The sequence below is a fragment of the Onychostoma macrolepis genome, chromosome 23, assembly GCF_012432095.1.
Source record: "Onychostoma macrolepis isolate SWU-2019 chromosome 23, ASM1243209v1, whole genome shotgun sequence".
Taxonomy (NCBI): domain Eukaryota; kingdom Metazoa; phylum Chordata; class Actinopteri; order Cypriniformes; family Cyprinidae; genus Onychostoma; species Onychostoma macrolepis.
In genome coordinates this window covers 5,399,710-5,420,139 of record NC_081177.1, presented here as the reverse complement: position 1 = coordinate 5,420,139, position 20,430 = coordinate 5,399,710, and the positions used below count along the sequence as shown (strand labels likewise).

The 20,430-nt window shown below is 36.1% G+C and overlaps 2 protein-coding genes and 1 pseudogene across 11 annotated transcripts in view; 1 reads left to right on the top strand and 2 right to left on the bottom strand.

Moving 5' to 3' along the window:
* The window catches only part of LOC131532152 (uncharacterized), a 54,731-nt gene extending 43,912 nt beyond the window's left edge, over positions 1 to 10,819 (bottom strand). The window contains exons 1-9 of one of the 5 annotated variants that reach the window (XM_058763590.1): positions 10,519 to 10,819; positions 9,453 to 9,599; positions 9,237 to 9,358; positions 8,627 to 8,749; positions 8,163 to 8,234; positions 7,021 to 7,194; positions 5,088 to 5,254; positions 2,017 to 2,277; positions 1,340 to 1,916 (exon numbers count right to left, since the gene is read on the bottom strand). In XM_058763590.1, coding sequence (XP_058619573.1) covers positions 1,340 to 1,916; positions 2,017 to 2,277; positions 5,088 to 5,254; positions 7,021 to 7,194; positions 8,163 to 8,234; positions 8,627 to 8,749; positions 9,237 to 9,269 — 1,407 coding nt within the window. In that variant the 5' untranslated portion in view covers positions 9,270 to 9,358; positions 9,453 to 9,599; positions 10,519 to 10,819. The remainder of the gene's footprint in view (positions 1 to 1,339; positions 1,917 to 2,016; positions 2,278 to 5,087; positions 5,255 to 7,020; positions 7,195 to 8,162; positions 8,235 to 8,626; positions 8,750 to 9,236; positions 9,359 to 9,452; positions 9,600 to 10,518) is intronic. The other 4 variants (XM_058763591.1, XM_058763593.1, XM_058763592.1 and 1 more) reach the window with 4 other exon arrangements.
* A 589-nt stretch (positions 10,820 to 11,408) lies between these two features.
* Positions 11,409 to 15,480, top strand: LOC131532164 (E3 ubiquitin-protein ligase TRIM39-like; annotated as a pseudogene).
* Positions 11,951 to 19,752, bottom strand: LOC131532155 (uncharacterized). Of its 6 annotated transcripts, none has more exons than XR_009268852.1 (6): positions 19,559 to 19,752; positions 18,692 to 19,040; positions 15,784 to 15,920; positions 12,643 to 12,716; positions 12,187 to 12,509; positions 11,951 to 12,079 (listed from the first exon to the last, which is right to left on the bottom strand). XR_009268852.1 is itself a non-coding variant. In XM_058763605.1 (5 exons), exons 1-4 carry the CDS (start codon positions 19,631 to 19,633, stop codon positions 12,681 to 12,683), a joined length of 594 nt encoding a protein of 197 aa, XP_058619588.1. In that variant the 5' UTR covers positions 19,634 to 19,752; the 3' UTR covers positions 11,961 to 12,079; positions 12,643 to 12,680. The 6 variants fall into 6 exon arrangements, 3 of the variants coding, with proteins under 3 accessions (XP_058619588.1, XP_058619587.1, XP_058619585.1); XR_009268853.1 differs by having other exon boundaries at positions 12,643 to 12,713; XM_058763605.1 differs by lacking the exon at positions 12,187 to 12,509 and having other exon boundaries at positions 11,961 to 12,079; positions 12,643 to 12,713.
* Between the last annotated feature and the right edge of the window lie 678 nt (positions 19,753 to 20,430).

Here is a 20,430-nt window from a genome sequence, read left to right as displayed (position 1 = left end):
CATTACATTACAACAGCACATTAGACGGCAATCAAAAGTTATTACAAGCACTCGATGGTGCTTTAAAGTGAGTTTTGAGTAAAAGCTGAATATAAATCTTATTTATTGTCTAGTGTATTGTGCATGAATGGTCACGTAACACGCGCTTTCGGTTGTGTAGTATGAGTGGACATCTGCATATGATCGGAACTCCACGCAGCTCCCGCACTACTCTCCATTGGAAATGAATGACTTGTCGGAGATAGTGGAAAGCCGGCTTGAAACATCGCTTCTAGTTGAACGCACCTAGTGCTGCAGGCTTATTGGCTCACTGACACTGAGATTAACCCCTTAGGTATCGAAATTTGGTACCGAACGACGAGACGTTTTTCGATACTCAATGGTATCGAGGCAATTCGGTCGGTGCCGAATATATATATTTATTTATTTTTTATTGATTTTTTTTTTTATTTAAGCTAGTTGCTATTGTAATAATATTTTAGAATATTACTGTTTTACTGTATTTTTGATCAAATAAAGACGACCTTGGGCATAAGAGACTTCTTCAAATACAATTTCCAGCGATATCGTCGACTTGATTGCACAGATACTATTTAAACTGAACTGAGCTGGATGATGACATCTCTGAATTCAACAATGAGATGCCTTTAACTGAAAATTGAGTGTTTAATCTTGTCATTTTACATTATTGACACACTGTTGTCCTATTTTGATATTGAAGGTTGCTTTGACACAATCTGTATTGTTAAAAGCGCTATATAAATAAAGGTGACTTGACTTGACATGGTCATAATTCATAATCTTAAATAATTAACTAACAATTAATTTAGCAATTTTGATATTGTACAAATGCATTTATACTAAAATGTCTTAAATTGTATTTTATTTGACCCAGGGTTATTATAGTTAACTACAACTAAAGCTAACACTGAAATAAAATAAACATTGACCGAAATAAAATACATGCAAAAACAAATTATAACTACGTATTTTATCTCAAGTAGTTGCCAAAGCAACATTTCTCATTCATATACTGGATGAAAATGTATATATATATATTAACTGAAACTGAAAATATTTACAAAAATGTTTAAATTACAATGAAACTACAATAGACAATATTCATAAAAAACTATCATAGACACATTTTAAATAATAATAAAAATAAAAAAAACAACAAATACTAAAAGGTTGCCTAAAATTAAAATGAAAACAGAAAATGAAAAATAAAAAAATAATTAAAAATAACTATAATATCATCACAATGACACTTGTCTGACCAAAAATCTGCCACATCTGGAGCCCTTCCAAATATAAAACAGAATGCATAAGCTGATACCTTATCCTGAGCCACCAGGTCCCAGTGAAAAGCTTTTGTCCTCTCTGAAAGCGGCTTGGATTTCATGGGCAGCGGAGGGGGCAAAGGGGCAGGAGGGACAGGACCTGGCACTGCTGACGGCACAGGCAACGTCGGGGGCAAAACAAACGGTGCCGGTGATGAGCACGTGGCCACTGGTGAGGTCACAGGCACTGCTGAGGGCATCCGGTCTGGCTTGTGCACAGCTCTTCTCTGTGCTGTAAGGGTTGGCTTCGGTTCTGCTTCTGATGCTTCCCGGGAAGCGGTTTCTGGCTCTGGTGCTGCTGGAAAAGCTGCAGGAACATTCGGGGATGTTCTGGGCAAGCGCGGTCTCAGTGAATGTGGCACTGGCGGAGGTGCGAGCGGCACGTGGTCGTCTTGTGTCTTACTTTCTGACTCTGTAACATCAGCGAGATCTTTTTCTGGGGCTTCATAGAAGTGTTCAAGATGTGAATTTCGCTTCCAGTCCACACATAGCTGTTTGATCGCTTTCACCCAGGCATCTCGCTCATTTGTTATGGCCTCTGGGGTCATGTGGTCGCTTTTCGGTATTCGGAACCTGACAAAGACAAAAACGATATGTTCGGTCACAATCATTTACTCTTGACTATTATTTACTGAGAGGTCAAGATCAGTCACTGAAAGTGCACTCGACTCACACGAAGTCATTCTTGTCGTTGTGCAGTGTGAAGGTGTCTGTGTTGCAGGGGGTATCCACCCTGACATTACCATCGGAGAGATGGATGACAAGAGCTGCCCCATCACCCCCAGTACAGCTGATATCATCCACACTGGCATAAATGTCTGAAAGACTCCAGAAAGACTCGTTGGAGGAAACAGACACACCTGCATTACTGCTGGCAGACTGCTGAGTGACTGGGAACAAGGTCAGCTGACCAGTCTGAAGATTAGCCTCGTATCTAAGAGTGCAAAACATACCATAATCTTAAATATATATATATATTATAATGTATTATTGTGGAATATATTATATTATAATAAATAAAGCATTTATTTGAAATATAAATATTTTAACATTAAAATGTTATATTTTTCTGTTATATTTGATAAATTTACTGCATCTTTGCTAGGGGTGGGAATCTTCAGGCACTTCACGATCCGATCTGATCCGATTCGATTCCGATTCTGGGAGTCATGATCTGATTCCAAAACGATTCTTGATCTACATTTTTTCCCCAATTAATTCTTCTGCTGTGCAAATACATCTTTACAACTTTACATCTTAACTAAAATTGCAGTTTCTATGTTTTTTGTTTATAGTTGGAATCTCTGTGTGTCAGTAAGCTACTGCCATCTTAAAAGTAGGGGTGTGAATTTTGGTTTCACGATTCAATTCAATTGCAATTATCATTATCAACTCAATATCACGATGCGTCACATTCTCAGTTTTCAATATTACTGCACATGGCTACATTTTCATATAAATTGTAAATCAAATTTATTTTGTGCACAATTTATTTTATTTAAAAGCAGGCTTTTTAAAACAATTACTCATTTAAAATAAGTGTTCTTTAAGTATCCGAAAGTTTACAGACAATAGTTATGGGTTTTTCTTGTTTTCCTCAGCATTAATGCCGTTTGATTATTACTGATGAGATCAGACAGTGGCAGCTTTAACAGCATTCAGACTAATGCACAGATCTATTTCGATATATCAGATGTTTTGTCCTGTACATCAATTTCATATAAAAGTATTCGAAAATGCAAGTGCATTTAACCGCAGCCGCAATCGAGCTTCAGGACAAACAAACTCGCACGAAAGAAGTCTGTCAGTGCGCGAGTTTCGTGCATCTAATAGTATTGCATTCCAAATGGTATAAATGAAAGCATATGGAAAGCATAGCTAAAGTAAAACATGGCGGGTGGAAGCACAAATTCTGTGCAATGAAGCCCGCCACGTCTCTAGCGCGCACACGTGCCATATGCGGGAAAAAAAAAACAAGCTCAGAATCGATTCTGAAAAATTCAGCATTGATTCAGAATCGTTGAAGAGAGAATCACAATGCATCAGAGAATCGATTTTTTTCTCCCACCCCTAATCTTTGCTGAATAAATATATTGTCTTTCAGAACTTTTGAACCAACCTTTTGAACAGTTGTGTACACAGATTTTACCAAATTGTCTCTCCCTATATATAATGTTTCAAAAATAAGTTGGCCAAGTTGCATAGTTTATTAAAGTATTTAATTATTTACTCATTATACATTCCCATATAACAAATATATATTAAAAAAACCTACTTGTTTAAAAAGTCTAGAGGTATCTAAAGGTGTCAAAAAAATAAATAAAGAAGTAATTGCCCTGAAAGTCATTGTACAAATCACACACTTCTTCTACTGCCAGCATATTTTCTATTTAAACTATTAACAAAACAATTCTGCAATAAAGAAAATGAAATGTTGTTGTGCTTGCAGTGCACAACTTGTTGTGACACTGCTAGGTTGTACTGTGTGCTTGCCAGATTGTTGCTATGCAGGCCCTACAGCGTTATTTAGCACATTGCTATGAGGTCGCTAGGGTGTTCTACATCATTGGTTCCCAACCCTGGTCCTGGAGGCACCCCAACACTGCACATTTTGCATGTCTCCGTTCTCTGACACACCAATTTCAGGTCTTGGAGTCCCTACTAATGAGCTGATGACCTGAATCAGTTGTGTTTGATTAAGGAGACATGCAAAATGTGCAGTGTTGGGGTGCCTCCAGGACCAGGGTATAATCAGGCATGATTACGCAACTTTTTGTTAAGTTTAAAATTCAGTTACAACTCTACAAAACTAAGTCAAATAGGTAGTTTGTTGAATTTTATCTTTTCAACCTTATTTTTCCCGTAAGAGTGGGCACGGCTATTTGTAAATTTAATGTGTCTGGCTTCTGGTGTCAATAGTTTCCAGCTATTTTTAGATGAACACAGTGGCTTGTAGTGCAAACGGTACTCTTTACTACTCTTTTTATTCTTATCGTTATTTCCCTATAGCGACTAATGAACCAGAAGTTTACAGAAAACAGCTTCCGCGTTTGAAAAATAAGGTAGATAAATAAACTATTCAAAATTCACAGTGCATTAAACGATGCGAGGCCAAGTGCTAAACACCCGTCAAGCAGGTTATAACAAAAATAGCTTGTTATGATTATTACGGTAATATGCCGGCAGTGCAAAAAGACATCCTTTGAAGTGATTTTCTTCAGTCTTCAGCCATTCAGTCAATCAGATAACTCTAAAGACTGTCATTTTCTTAAGAAAAAAAAATAGAATGTTCTTAAGAACAATATGTGAGAACTTGAGAATTTTTCAAGGATTGCACTTAAGAACATTCTTACATAAAAATTATATATTTATCTTAAAAAATTTCTTAACTTCTGATTTGAGTGAATCCAGCCCCTATAGTTCCTATTTATGATCCAAAGTAAGCCTAAGGGATTTTTTTCACCTGTTTTTAGGTAAATTAAAAAAAAAAAAAAAAAGTAATATTATTTAGAAAAGTAGCATACTGTAATTTAATACTTATAGTTAGGAGTTTGTTTAAAAAGTTTGAGTCACCAGGATGCCTGTCTAAGTGACTAAGCACCACTAAAATGTTAACAAACATGGCCTAAAGATGATTTGAAAGTGATAAGATGTTTGTGACTTATGTTCCAGTCTAACTAGTATAACAACTGCTAAGCAGTAGTCTACAAGAAGCAGACAAAACAGAGTTAAAAATGTTCATACTTCTTCCATTTGAATGATGCCAGTCCTCCTCTCTGCAGTAATAGGTGGCCCTCTTTGAGGTTGTCAGGAGTTGGAGGCAAGTGTGGAGTTTGCATTTCAACAGAGTTCCCGTTCACAAGAGGACTGTATATGTTACTGTAGATAACCTGATTTACCAGCTGCATGATCTGAAGGTGAGATAGTCATCAGAAACACAATTTGATCTATTATCATCAAATAAACATGCAAACTCATCATAATAATAATGATTTAGAAAGGGCAGCAGATTTGTGATGTATTTAAAGAAATATTTTTGCTAAAAATGTACTCACCCTCAGACAATTCAAGATGTAAATGAGTTTGTTTGTTCATCAGAACAGATTTGGAGAAATGTAGCATTACAGCACTTGCTCACTAATGGATCTTCTGCAGTGAATGGGTGCCGTCAGAATAAGAGTCCAAACAGCTGATAAAAATAATCCACAAGTAATCCATATGACTACAGTCCATCAATTAAAATTCTATGAAGTGAAAAGCTGCATGTTTGTAAGAAATAAATCCATCATTAAAGGGGTCATCAGATGCCACATGCACTTTTACAAGTTGTTTGAACTGAAATGTGTGTTGGCAGTATGTGTACACAACCACCCTATAATGATAAAGATCCATCCAGTGTTTTTTTAAATCTCGTTAAATCATTTCCCCTTTCTCATATAAAGCCATTCTCAGATGCCTGTCTGTGTGACGTCACACAGACCCAGGCCGCTCCCACGATTGTTGACTGACACCGGCATTTTACCTTAGACCTGCCCTGAGCGACCTGTTACAGTCCGCCACTGTTTCGACGCTGGAGCAGATGTAGACAAGAATGTCTCCTAAGCGATTGAGGCGTTTTGTTGTTGGATGTAATAATGAACATAGCAGTCGTCATTTACTCCCGACATCTGAGCCGCTGAAGATGCAGTGGATTACCTTTGTTTTGAAGGAAATGCGCCCCCGATCTACCTAAATGCGTTTATGTTCGTGTGAATCATTTGTGATCCAGCCTCACCTACAGAAGAAGTGAGTATAAGGTTCTTTTATGACTCTTTGAAAATCGCCTTTCCTAATAACATGCTAGTTAGCAAGTTCCACGGCTAAAGTAAACAGTATCATGAGAACAGCTCGTCACGGGGTGAGCAGAGCTCATTAGCATTTAAAGGAACATGCACTAAAATGGCTTGCTGAAAACAGAGCTGATTTTGACAGGGTAAAATGGGTGTTGTTTTACACTACCATTGAGAAATTTTAACCAAATTATGTTACAGACTTTTCATTAATACCCTATAGAATCACATCAACTTGTGGAAAATGGGTATCCGTTGACCCCTTTAAGGAATTTAAAATTTAAACCACTGCTTTTGGCCAAAATATGAGTTGATAATCTATTACTTCGCTTTCTCCAGTGGAAAAGTCTAGAAAAATTGACCAACATCTATGTTTAGAATTGTTTTGGACTGTTTTCAGATATGCTTGATCTGTGCATATTTCTCTCCTGATTTAGACAAGATAACTTTTTCACTGGAAAAAGCAATATTATGAAAAAAGTACTTTTTGCTGGAAGCAACGGTTTGAAGTTGAGAAAAAAAAGCCTTAATAAAGGATTTGTTCCTTACAAACATGCAGCTTTTCACTTCACAAAATGTTAATTGATGGACTGGAGTCATATGGATTACTTGTGGATTATTTATATCAGCTGTTTGGACTCTCATTCTGACGGCACCCATTTACTGCAGAGGATCCATTGGTGAGCAAGTGCTGTAATGCTAAATTTCTCCAAATCCAGTGAATAAGCAAACTCATCTACATCTTGCATGGCCTGAGGGTGAGTAAATTAGCATTTTTGGGTGAACTATTCCTTTAACGATGTGGTACAGAATTGAAATTCAATCCCCGTAGCATGTGATGTTCTCACCTGCTGCTTGTCCTCTAAGGACGCAGCTTCCAGCTCATAGTCAGACCGATCTCTAAACGAAATCGAGAACCTGGTCCCTGGTGCATCATGACAGTTTTTCACCTCAGAAAAACAGAGCTGCCGTTTCACAATGCCTTTCTCAATGCTGCACAAAAGGCTTGTGCTGAAATCAATCTGAAACAAAAAGGTGTGCATTTGTTATATGTGTTTGGTTTCTAGAGACCAGGGCCCGTATTCACAAAACATCTTAAATAGCTCATAACTCGCCGATTTAAGAGAAAATCTTAAAAATAATGGGCATGTCAATCCTAAATTTAGGACTCCTAATTTTTTGCTCTAAGAGTATTTCACAAAGTGTTTTAGTGCTAAAACTAGCTCCTAAATCTGTGAAACATTAGGAGTAGTGAAGAGGACTCCTATATCACTAAGACCAAGCCACAAACTATTCCTAAAATGGCTGTTGCCATCAACATTTGATGATAATGACCTTTTAAAAAACCACCATCACCTTTGGTTTTGGAGGTTATCCCAACTCCAAATTTTCCTTTGATTATATCCTTGTTTTCATTAACCAGTTGGGCAAGAAGTAACAGCTGTTCTCGTGTTCAGTTTGTTTGTTTGTTTCTTTACATTTACATTTATTACTATCAGCCATGATTATTATACTCTGTTAATTAAAAGGCTGTTTATATGCATATCCGCTAATTGTTTTTGAGAAACATACATGTTAAAGGCTGACAATAAGCTGAACATATACTTCCTTAATTAGAGACACTTATAATCTTTATTTGAATGTGGCAATTAACATTTTTATTTTTAAACCTTTATTTGATTATGGTAACATGATATTGCGCTCTACAATATTTCTATGAATAAATCTCTGACAGAGACTATCAGCCAATCACTGTGTGCATAGTTAGTAAGCATGCTGACATCATCCATAGCAACGAGGTTAACCCGCCCTTACTCTCTCTATTCTTTAGTAAAAGTTTGTCTCAGCAGCTTTGTGAATAGGTTTTAAGAAAAAACTCTTAGCTAAAAACTTTCACTGCTATTTAGGAGAACTCTTAATGCTAAGATAAAATGTTTTGTGAATACGGGCCCAGAGCTGTATAAGAGCAGTTCAGTGTGAAGATACACACCTGCAGCACTCGTTTCTGCCATATGTAGCGGTTGAACTTACGAACACTGAAGTTGTACTGTGACTGTTTTTCCTGCAACAGAGATATCAATGATAATGTTAAAGAGTTCAAGAAATAACTAATGATACTTCCTCCTTGCAAAATGTCCCTTTACAAAACTCGACTAGGACTGATTACAATCACCATAGAAAGCTCATGATATTAGGGCTTGTACCACGAAGACTGGTTGAACAACAAATCATTTCCTTAAACAGAACTGTCAAAACATTTCAAAGCTCTTAAGAAAAATGTGACTAATTCAGTCCAGCTGTGCTCTGAATGACTTACACACCCATTTTGCTGACCTATTTTATGATTTTTAAAAATTAAAACTCAATAGAAAGACATAATTAAAATGCTGATAAGATCTTTAAATCTTAATTTAGCATGAAGGTCAGGAGTTTTAAACATAGCCCATACTGCACCTCCAGCTCAAAGTTCCGCTGCTTGTGTAACGTGCCATTGTTAGCCCGAATCAGAACTTCATCTATACTCATTTTGCCTGATTTCACCCAGTTCATGACATTCAGCTGCATTTCGTTGCTAAGCTGTAGAAACAATGAGAGTTTAAGTCAAGAGCTGTGATTATTCTTAAGACAAGCACATGCAGTCTCCACGCAACACTGTTTGGTAGCAATGAACTCGCTCACAATAAACTGTTGAAATGAGGACGTTTTTTTCATGCTAGTTCACATCACTGTGGACACCAGTTTATATGACACGCGCTTGAGCTTCTTGTTAAATTTGAACTTTTTATTAAACATTATAGGAGAGAGACAGAGAGTTTTTTTCAGTGAGGGAGATTAAATGCACTAATTTGTTCATGAAAGTGAGATCACAGATTATTTGTAACAAATTCACATTACATTCATTTACAGCCCCATCAAATGTTTTTGACGTTTGATACCCATTTTGTGTATTTAAATAAACAGTTTATTTAAAAGATTATTTGTTCTATTTCAACAAAGTTGTAGTTAAACATACTTTGTTCACTGAATACTAATAAACCTGTTATTGAGAAAAAAAGGTCCTTACCTGAGGAATATGCACTGTCTTTCTGTTATCCATGCTTCTTCATTGGACTTCAGGAGATCAAAACATGTCAGATCACCCATCAAGTGTTGTTAAATAGTACACTGGCTGAGGTTTGCAGGCATCTGAAAAGGGATGCGTGTTTATGAGAGAGAGAACTAGGTATGCTTGTATGGCATGCAGATTTATTACTAGGTAACTTCCTTAAATGCGGCTTACCTGAAGGAAAAAAATAGAAAAAGATGAAGTCATACACCTCCACCCTTTATCTGACTTCTCATCTTTCTATGGGACACACAATGTCCGTCCCTCAGTCATTTTCTGCTATTGTCTTGTCTCCATATACAGATGGTTGTAGGCTATACTCTCAAATTTGACGAATAAAATAAAACATGGATTTCCGAATACGTCTCAAATTTGTAACACAATTCAACTGTTAGATGGCAAACTAATCACTGCTGCAGTCAAACTAGACTTTAAATAAAGCAAACTAGATCTATATTGTGATTACTATAAAGTGGCATGTTACTTACAACAAATTCAAATCAGTTATTGCATTTAAACAATCAGCATTGAAGCAAGAATTTCAGCTTAAATATAGGCTACTGTAATGTTTATAGCTAATCTTGGTAGAATGGAAGCCCTGTAATGTAAATAGATTAAAAAAAAATCAATTAGCTAAATATTTATTTTAAATCAAGGTGAAGTCAAGAATAGTGCCTCATAGGAACAGTGCCTTCCTTCTCAGAAAAAAAACAAAAACAAACAAAAAAAACGTGTTTCTCTTTTAAGACAAAATTCAAAAAGAATTATGAAATCAGCTATTAAACTTAAGATATAAAAAAAAAAAAAAAAAACAAACAAACAAACATGTAGGCCTAATCATGCAAATAAAACTGTAAACAGACACAGGCTTGTCTTTCTTCAATGATTTTATCAGCGGGCTGAAGATCTGCAGCGTCTCCTACTGTTAGACAGAGTAGAGACTCAGAACTACATTTATTGAGGATGAATCTCACTTTCATTTCTGTAAAAAGATCTGCTTTGTGACCTACAAAGGGACTGTCCTGGCCTGGGCCACACCGTCCGGAGCGAAGAACACTAACTGTTAGTTGTTATATCCTCTGTGAGTATTTTCTCTCTTTTTTTGTGCGATTTTACCTACTGTTTCCTCAATTCGATAATACATTTTTTACCTGCGTATACACGTCTTAATTTGAATTATTATTATTATTAAATTGTTATATCATGAAAATTATACAAAATCAGTACTCGCATATCTTACCTCGACAAACCAGCAGATTCTCCTCAGAATAACCGTTGAAATTTAAAAAACTGAGATTCCCGCTTCAGTATCGTGACGGTTGTCCAGACAATTTGTAGTTGTGCATCGAGAGACGATATTTGCCACTGTATTAAAAATGAACAAAATAAAATGACAGACGTTTCTTGCACTTACATATGCTATATAGCAGTGAATATTCATGAAAGTAGTAAAAGGCTTTAGTGAAGGTGAAACTTAACCGAATTAAGCCTCTATAAGCAGATATTGATTCAAACACTCTGTGATCGCAGCTGATATTCAGGTAAGCCATAAGTGATGCAAATGTAAGCGCCAATTCAAACTCTGAAATATCGGAATATTTAAAATATGTAATTTATTTGGCTGTAAACTAATTTCGAGATGTGTTGTCGAATGAATGAATGATTGAATGAAAACAGTCCAATAAAAAACATGTAAAATTACAGTAAATTATAACTGGTGTTTATTTTGTGGCTAGAAATATATTGTGGCCAACTGTTTTATAAATAATTTTACCGTTTTGCTATTGCAGTGTTTCTTCACGTGCAGTGTATCCCATAAGAAACACTACAGCTATGTTATCTTTCATTATGAACATTTTGTTGCAAAGACCCATACAGTTTCAGAATTAAAGTTTTCTTATACAGAACAGACATGACAAATCAATACTTTGACATAAATTGCTGTTTCTAGGCACTGTAATATTTCATTTTCAAAAATAAAACTTTAGTTTTGTTACCTTATTACCTTACCTATGACATGATATTTAACACAAGCCCATATGACCATGATTTGACTTTTGTATTTACGAAGTTAACACACAAGTTAGACCAGTTTATGAACAACAAGGCGTGTTGTAAGTAACCATAGAAATGTTGCCATATCTGACGTGGTATATTGTTACAAAACTGTACATGCCCATACAGCCAGCCAAAGCCCTGGCCACATCAGTAAACAGTATTATCCACACTGTTCAATTCAGCATTGTAGAGGGTATATTGTTATTGTTTGCCTTTTCAGCCATGGCCACCTCCAGTGGTCCACTAAATGAGGAGCTCCAGTGCTCCATCTGTCTGGATGTGTTCAATGATCCAGTCACCACTCCATGTGGACACAACTTCTGCAGAACCTGCCTGAACAAATGCTGGGAAACCAATCCAGGCTGTTTCTGCCCAATCTGTAATGAAAAATTCAGCAAAAGACCTCATCTCAAGATTAATACAACACTCAGAGAGGTTGTGCAACACTTTAAGGAGAAGTTTGAGCTAGGAAGATCTGAGGTGTTCTGTGACATCTGTGATGAAAGACAGCAGAAAGCCGTGAAGTCCTGCTTGATGTGTCAAAGCTCTTACTGTGAAACTCACCTGAAACCTCATCACAGAGTCCCACGTCTAAAGAAGCACACACTGATCAATGCTGTGGAAAATCTGGAGCATTATATATGCCAGAAACACCAGAGACCATTGGAATTGTTCTGCAGAGATGATCATATGTGTGTGCCTGTCCTGCACTGAAGGAGACCACAGGAATCACAGCACTGTTCCTATAGAGGAGGAGAGTCAAGAGAAGGCGGCAAGAAATATAAACAAATACAAACACTATAAAAGACCCCATGAAATGCAATGTGTGTTGACAGGTTGAAGATCTCACCCGTCTTTCATTCCATCTGCTAGAAGTTGATTTTGTCAGGTTTTTTCAAATATAAGTTACCCTTCAAACTGTCAAACATGGACTAAAAGATTCAAAAACACAATTTTGAATTCCTGGGGCCTTGAAATTTTATTTATTTATTTAGTTTAAAAATTAATAATCAAATAAAGACTTTTTGTTAGAAAACGTAAAGCAAATTTGAGAGATAAATGCATCTGTTTTTTCTCTGCATGTAGAATCAGATCATTAAGACACAGACAGATTTGCAGCAGATGATCCAGGACAGAATGAAGAAGATTCAAGAGATCCAGCACTCAGTAGAGCTGAGAAAGGTGAGTAGAAGATAAAATAATTTAAAATTAATAATGTACTCTAACATTTCAATCAGGTTAATAACAGTTTTTGAATGAACCCATATTTAAATACTTAATAGATGAATCTTATAATTGATCTCACAGAAAGAGAAATCAACCAGTCTTGAGCTCTTCACTGATCTAAGCCGCTCCTTTGAGAGATGTCAGTCTGAGCTGCTGGAGAAAATGGAAAAGCAGCAGAAATCAACAGAGAAACAGGCCAAAGATCTCATTAACCCTCATATGTCTGCGGTTTCCTGTTTACACTCAGTGCATTTTGGGGTCTATATGACCCCAAAATTTAAAGAATGATTGTAAAAAAAATGTACATTTTTAATAATACATATATTTTTTTTTTTGTTTACTTGTCATCTATACAGTAATGCTGTGTTTTTGGATATACAAAGTACTTTTGTACCTATATACCACACAATTACTCAACTATACCATTAGCTTGCGTGTGAAATATTAATTTTTTATGAAAAAAATACTTAAATGATGATCTAAATTAAATATGATTTGTTTCTGGATATTGATCTAGGTGTTAGCTGTACAATTCTGCCATCTGTTGGTCAAAGACAAACCTGAAGGAATTACAATTTAAGAAATAAATTGTTTTGTCCATAGATACCCAGCAGAGGGCAATAGAGATCCATTCATTTTACTGGATGTGGCCAACTGCTCATATCATAACTTTTGTGATACATTTTGTGAATTTATACATGTATAAACATTATACAAGACATTAAAATAAATATTCTTTCAAATAGTAGAATTTTGGTCGTTTTGATGCGTTTTGAAATGTCCGTTTTACAAAATACCACAGAAATCGCCACATAAGAAACACCTAAAGGACAAGACTTAGAATCAGATTGTAGTTGAATATTATTTATTTTAATGAACCAAATGTGAAAAAAAATTATTAACTTTAGAATTTAGAAGATATAAATGTAATAATATATATATATATATATATATATATATATATATATATATATATATATATATATATAAAACAGCAGCAATATGCAGAAATGAACAGGAGTTCTTTTATACCTTTCCTGTGGGAACAATTTCTCTGTTTTCAAAACAAAGTTGCAGCTCTTAGATCTCAAGAGTAAACTTTCTCAAAGTTGAACAGGTCAGTTGCCTTTCATCTCTCCCTTGCTCTCTCTGCATGTGTGTGTGCGCATGCATTAGGTCTCACTGATTCACTCACACGTGTTCTACATTTGTGGCTGATTTCATTTGACAAATTCCATACAGATGCTCTCTGTGACAGTCACACCTCTCTCTCTCTCTCTCTGTGTGTGAGTGCCCATGTGTGTGTGCATTAGGTCTCACTCCTTTTATCTTTGTTCTGCATTTGTGGCTGATTTTATTTGGCTGTGGCAGTCATACCTGTTTGTGTGTATTTGTGTGTATGTGTGTGTGTGTGTGTGTTTGAGTGAGAATGCCTTTTCTACATTGCATTTCTGCTCTAGTACCAGGCCTTCATTTCTGTGTGGAAATTTTCAGATTTATGCTGGAATTATTGATTTTATTTGTCAATTTCTAAAAAAAATGCTTTCAATTGGAGTCACACCTGTGTGTGTGCAAGTGATCATGTTCGTTCCACATTACATTTGTGCTCTAGTACCAGGACTTCATTGTGGTATGGAAATTTTCAGATTTATTCAGGATTTATAGATTTTTTTTGACAAATGAAAAATAAAAAACACATTTTTTTCGATTTTTCCATTCATTTCAATGGTCATGAGTGTGACTTTTTTTTTTACATACCTTTAGAACAACCGAATCAAGCCCAGCTTTTCTGTGCATGTATAGATAGATAATGTAGGAAAAGTCACAAAATTTCATTCCTCTAAGATGAAGGGAACCATTTTTTTTAACGAATGAAACGTCAATAGATAGGTCATATAGACCCCGAGGACATAAGAGGGTTGCAGCAGGAAATCTCTGAGCTAAAGAGGAGACACACTGAGCTGGAACAGTTCTCACAGACTGAGGATGATCTCCACCTCCTACAGGTCTGTGAACATCTCTCATTAATGATAAACCATAAAATGCTTTTCATGCTGATAAATTTCTTCTATCTCCCGTTGTAGATTTACTCATCCATTTGCACTTCTATACGAACTAAAAACTGGACGGAGATTAGTACTGACTCTTAATATGAATGTGTGCCCTCTCAATAAATCTCTAATTCAGCTGAAGGAATTAGAAACTGTACATAAAAAACTTGGTCAAACTGGTAAGTCAATATTAAATCCTGTGTATAAACTACTTTTGTTCACGGGTGTCTGTGAGCAGCACATCTCCTATACACTTACTTTGCATTTATAAACTAATGTTTCTGAATGCTTGTTCATATTCTCTTATCTCTCTCTTAGTGGATGTGACTCTAGATCCCGATACAGCTTATCCTTAACTCATCTTGTCTAAGGATGGAAAACAAGTCCGTCATGGAAACATTAAGCAGAACATTCCTAACTATCCAAATAGATTTGATTCATGTTTAGATGTTCTGGGAAAAGAGGGTTTCTCTTCAGGGAAATTTTACTTTGAGGTGCAGGTGAAGGGCAAGGCCGAGTGGGATTTAGGAGTGGCCAGAGAATCCATAAATAAGAAGGGGAAGGTCAGACTGAGTCCTGAGGATGGATGCTGGACTTTGGTTCTAAGGAATGAGAATCAATATAAAGCTTGTGAAAATCCCTCTGTCTCTTTGTCTCAGAGAGAGAAGCTTGAGAAGGTTGGTGTGTTTGTGGATTATGAGGAGGGTCTGGTCTCTTTTTATGACGTGGAGTCCAGCTCTCATATCTACTCTTTCACTGGTCTATCTTTCACTGACCAACTCTATCCATTCCTCAGCCCATGTTATAATGATGAAGGTAAAAACTCAAACCCACTGATCATTTCACCTGTCATTTCAAATAAATGAATATACATAGCCTACCAAACATGAAGCACTCGATCTGAAAGATTAAATATGCATATGTTGTTATTTAAAAGACAAGAAAAAGACAAAAATAAATCTGCATGCCAAGTCAAAAAAATGTGCTTGCTAAATTCAAAGTAACAAGTCTTTGAATCTAAGATCCATGATCAAGATTATAAAACATTTCTAGCCAATCACATTAGATTTAAAACCCATGTGACTAATCTGGACTCATGTCATGTCAACATCATGAAATGTAAAAATGATTACATGTCCCAAATAAAGACTAGTGGATCATTGACGTACAGTGATGATGAGGTCTGGTGTACGCAGGCTGAGGTTGAACTGTGGGGCCAGAATCTGTTTGGTCTGATTGGGAGTGCCCTGGTCCACCAGATAGTTCATGTACTCCTTATACTGCAGAGTCCAACAAATAGACTTGGCTGAAGGGAGACAAGTGAATATGCCATTAATGACAATGAAAAAAATTACAAAAAAAAAAACATTATAATAAATTGTTGATCATTTTGCATAGTAGTGCCTGTTCTGATTTAAAGCAAAAGCTTTGTTTGGAAGAAATTAAAACTAAACTAACTTTTCACTACATAGCATTTTTCACAAGACTGACCATATAGTAACCATATTTTTTTTCCATGTAAAAAACAAAACAGTTTTCCTTTTTAAATTCTGCAATATGAATATTTGTTCACACCCACACTTGCTTTCAGTCATCCATCCTTGCCATCATTTTCATTGCACATTTACAATGAAACAATATATGCAAACAACTACATTTTGGGCCACTGACTTTTTGCAATTTCATAAATGAATGGAAATTCAACCAATTCCTCAAACATTAGGTACAATAGCTTGATTGTTTTGTGCTTTTTTTCCCTCTAAAAAAACTAAATTTATGGAAAACAGATGCAACATAAGCTAATGAAGATCCATGAATCCCTGGCCTCATCACCAAGTGATTTTTGAAAAATGCAACGACCAATTCAGACATTTTGTGACATAATAATATAAGTCTCTGGTGGGACTGTTTAATAATCAAACTCCACTCACTCTTGCGGTTTGAGGTTGAGAGGAATCCAGTACTTTTTCAAGGTGGCTTTTAGCACTCCAGTGTAGTACATGACTATCACCTCATACAACAGACTAGCCGTGCGCTGCTTTGAGCTTTTGTTCTTCAAGACGGTGGAGAGTTACAAGGTCCATGATGATCTCAACGTTCACAACGTTGTCGGTGGGGGACAGATACAATGACTGCAATTTTAGGACAGTTCTAAATGCAGTTTAAAACCCTGACTTGTGTGAATTTTGTCATTTTATATCTATAAACATTAAATAAGCATCATATTAAATACACAAAATACATACAATTAAATAGTCTACAGTCCATGGCCCTGCAGAACTGTTATGATTAAATATAAAAAATATTATTATGGCTGCAATTACAAAAAAATATATATATATATTATTAAATTAGACAACAATGAATTTCATTAATGATTAGTTGGGTCTGTGTGCTGTGCACAAAGAGTTTTTGTTGAGCTCACTTTACAGTAAGAAAAACACATTGTTTTTGAGTATAAGGCATAGCATATATGTAGAGCAAGTGACTTTAAAAGCATCTCTGAAACTGTCTTTCTTGTATCAGATACTGACAAGTCCTAAACCCAAAATTGTGTTTTACTGATCACAGCTTGACTTTTCTCCAGAGTGAATTCGTAGATGATGATCTTTGACGCTCTCGGCCCGTGTGAAACTCTTTCCACACTCAAGGCAGGTGTACGGTTTCTCTCCGGTGTGAACTCTCATGTGCACATTAAGGATTCCTTTATGCGCAAAACTCTTCCCACACTGAGTGCATGTGTACGGTTTCTCTCCAGTGTGAACTTTTAGGTGATCCTTAAGGTAATGTTTACCAATGAAACTCTTCTCACACTGAGGACACGTGAACGGCTTCTCTCCAGTGTGAGTTCTCATGTGAATATTAAGTCTTCCTTGGCGTGTGAAACTCTTTCCACACTCATTGCACGTATAAGGCTTCTCTCCGGTGTGAGATCTCATGTGCGTGTCAAGGTGTCCTCTTTGTGAGAAAATCCTCCCACACTCAGTGCATGTGTACGGTTTCTCTCCAGTATGAATTTTCAGGTGATTCTTAAGATATAGTTTAATACTGAAACTCTTTCCACATTGAGGGCACAGGAAAGGCTTCTCTCCAGTATGGACTCTCATGTGCACATTAAGGCTTCCTTGACGTGTGAAACTCTTTCCACACTCATGGCAGGCGAAAGGTTTCTCTCCGGTGTGAACATTCATATGCATTTCAAGCTGTTCTCTTTGTGAAAAACTCCTCCCACACTGAGGGCATTTGTATAGTTTTCGACCTTCCTGCACTAAACTCGTTCCACATTCATAGCCTGCGAAAGACGTTTCTTCACTTAAAACATTATGAGGTTTCTGATGCTGATGCATCTCCTCCTCTTCACTCAGAATTTCACTTTCCTCTTTTAAGTCTAAAAATAAAAACAGTACATAGTCAAAAATCCATTATATTGTGACAAATGTAAAGCAAAAAGAAATGGAAGGGAACTCCTTTTTTTTTGTAGAAAACGAGATTGGAAGTATCGACTTTACACGCTTAAAGTAAATTCTGTCATGTTAATACAATTAAATATAACTGCTTTTTAAGACCAAGAATCATAATTAGTGCCATTGCCATCCAAAAGTGACTAATCTAGATTTATTGGCATTTTTCAACACTAATGAATTCAGAATTACTGAACTGATCCAGTCGCTCAATTAAGGAGCTGATTTTGACGCTGTAAGTAAATTAGGCCTAACCATCAAGTTATAACAGTTATGAAAAACATACTTCTCTTGGATTTAACTGTAACATAAGCTACATTCAAACATTTATATTTGTATGTAGAGCCCAATTTGCACATTGTTGAAGGGCAACATTAGACAGGATGAGAAATAAAGTTTCCCCCCAAAATACAAGCAAGAAATAAATGGCATATAATAAAACTAGCATTAATTACAGCCCTTAATAATTAATATATCATGGTTAAAAGCCAGACTTTTGCACACAGATAACAAACAACGATAAAAAGATGACTTTGAAACCATCTTTGTTGTAACAGGTATTGACAAGGCAGAAAAATATAAGAAAAACGTACAAAAATTCAAAGAAGGAAATTACCTGAGGGAATAAAAACATCGTCATCATCATCATCGCTTAGTTCTTCATCAGCTGTGGTTTCTCTTTTCATCTCTGTTAGGTTCCTGCAGTCCTCTAGCTTCACTGAGCACATCTTAAGTGGTGTCTGCTCTTCTTCAGCGTTACAGTCTGAACCCAAAGACTCTGTGGAGATTTGATCGGTAGATGCATGACTGTCACACACACTCTCTTGAGTGTCAGTGTAACAAAGTAAACTGAGGCTGATCTCTGAGTCCTGTGTGTTTCTGGATCTCCGTTCAGAAAGCTGATCTCTGATGCTCCAGGCTGAATCTGTTCCATCAGTCACACCCACTGGATCCTTTTCCATCTCCTAAGAAACAAAGAATCACAGTGGCAATACAACTATATAACGACAGCCGCTCCTATTAAGATATATATATATATATATATATTAAAAAAAAAAACTATTTTAAAGAACAGAAACTGCTGGCAGACAGGATGTACAAAAAGCAAGAAACGTTTTGTTGTTGTTGTTGGAGCCATGTTCGGTCATTATGTCTGACAGGAATGCTTAAAGCTTCTACTAGCACTTACAATATTTTCTTAGCAAATACTGGTTTCAATCTGCAACGAAATTAATCTGTGCATGTGCCAATGTTTAATCTTAAGGACATTTATGTTCATTTTTATTTATTGAACAAGTTTTGTACTGGTTTGCACTGGGTATAAACAGATCTTGAAGCAAAGCCAGTTGAAAACGGTTTGAAACGTGAGAATGGAATCAACGGATCAATTTAAGGAGTTCAGCGGAAAGAAAGGAAAAACTGAAAAGACAAGCACACACAGTCATTCGGGATTAAGTGAATCTTTTTCATGTAAGTTACAAACCTCTCTGCTCAGTTTTTTGTCTCTCTCCATCAGTGACGCCTCCCTTCTGCTGAAAGATTTACGTAATGAAACCATCAATATCCAGCATGGACAGATATATTATATCCTTCATTTACCACTTTTCCATTTTAAACGTGCTATTCTTAAAATTATGCGGGTTTCTTCGGAAACTAGCACTGTCTGAACTGTAAAAAAATGTCTGCTGCTGCTTCGTTTCCTTTACAGAGGAGTTTAAACTACAAAATCGGACATTACTGCCACCTATTGGGACTATGGTCCACAATCACAGCAGCGTTGGAAAACCTTTGTGAATCATTTGTTTCGGGACAGGGGTTCGAAGAGTTTCAAATTGCTAAAGTCACGTAATTTCATTAACCAAGGTGTGTCTTTTACTTGATCTCGGATTAGTTTTATTTGTGTACATTTTTAATGAAACATAAAAGACTGTTGTCTGAGGTTGGCCCGTTTACACAAGCTCTACATAAAGTAAACAAAACGCTGTAATATACACCTGCAAATTAATAAAAGACCACATACTTCATATGTAATGTTGGTGAGTTGTTAATTGCATTTAATACCCCTGCTGAAAATAACAATAGAACCCTGCCCAAAACACAATAGAAAATGTAATGGTTTTATTGGTTATAATGGGAATTGTATTGGTTTTAATGGAAACCATGGTGTCTACTGGTATGTGATGGATTCTATTGGTGGGATGTTAAATCCTATTGGAAAAAATGCCCAAAACACACTACAAAAAGGAATTTTGTAATGGTTTTACTGGAAAAAAAAACTAATTTATAATGGTATTTTAATGGAAACCATTAGAATTTCTGTGATGGTTTCTATTGGGCTTCTATTGTTTTTTTTGT

Bases quoted from the DNA above. Each gene is read 5' to 3' on its own strand.
- LOC131532155 (XM_058763604.1), bottom strand. From the start codon at position 19,633: ATGGTTTCATTACGTAAATCTTTCAGCAGAAGGGAGGCGTCACTGATG. The intron at 19,041-19,558 runs GTTTGTAACTTA...TTTGTTTCTTAG, and splicing joins ACAAAAAACTGAGCAGAGAG to GAGATGGAAAAGGATCCAGT. The intron at 15,921-18,691 runs GTAATTTCCTTC...GTCTCCCTTCAG, and splicing joins CGATGTTTTTATTCCCTCAG to CCAAGTCTATTTGTTGGACT.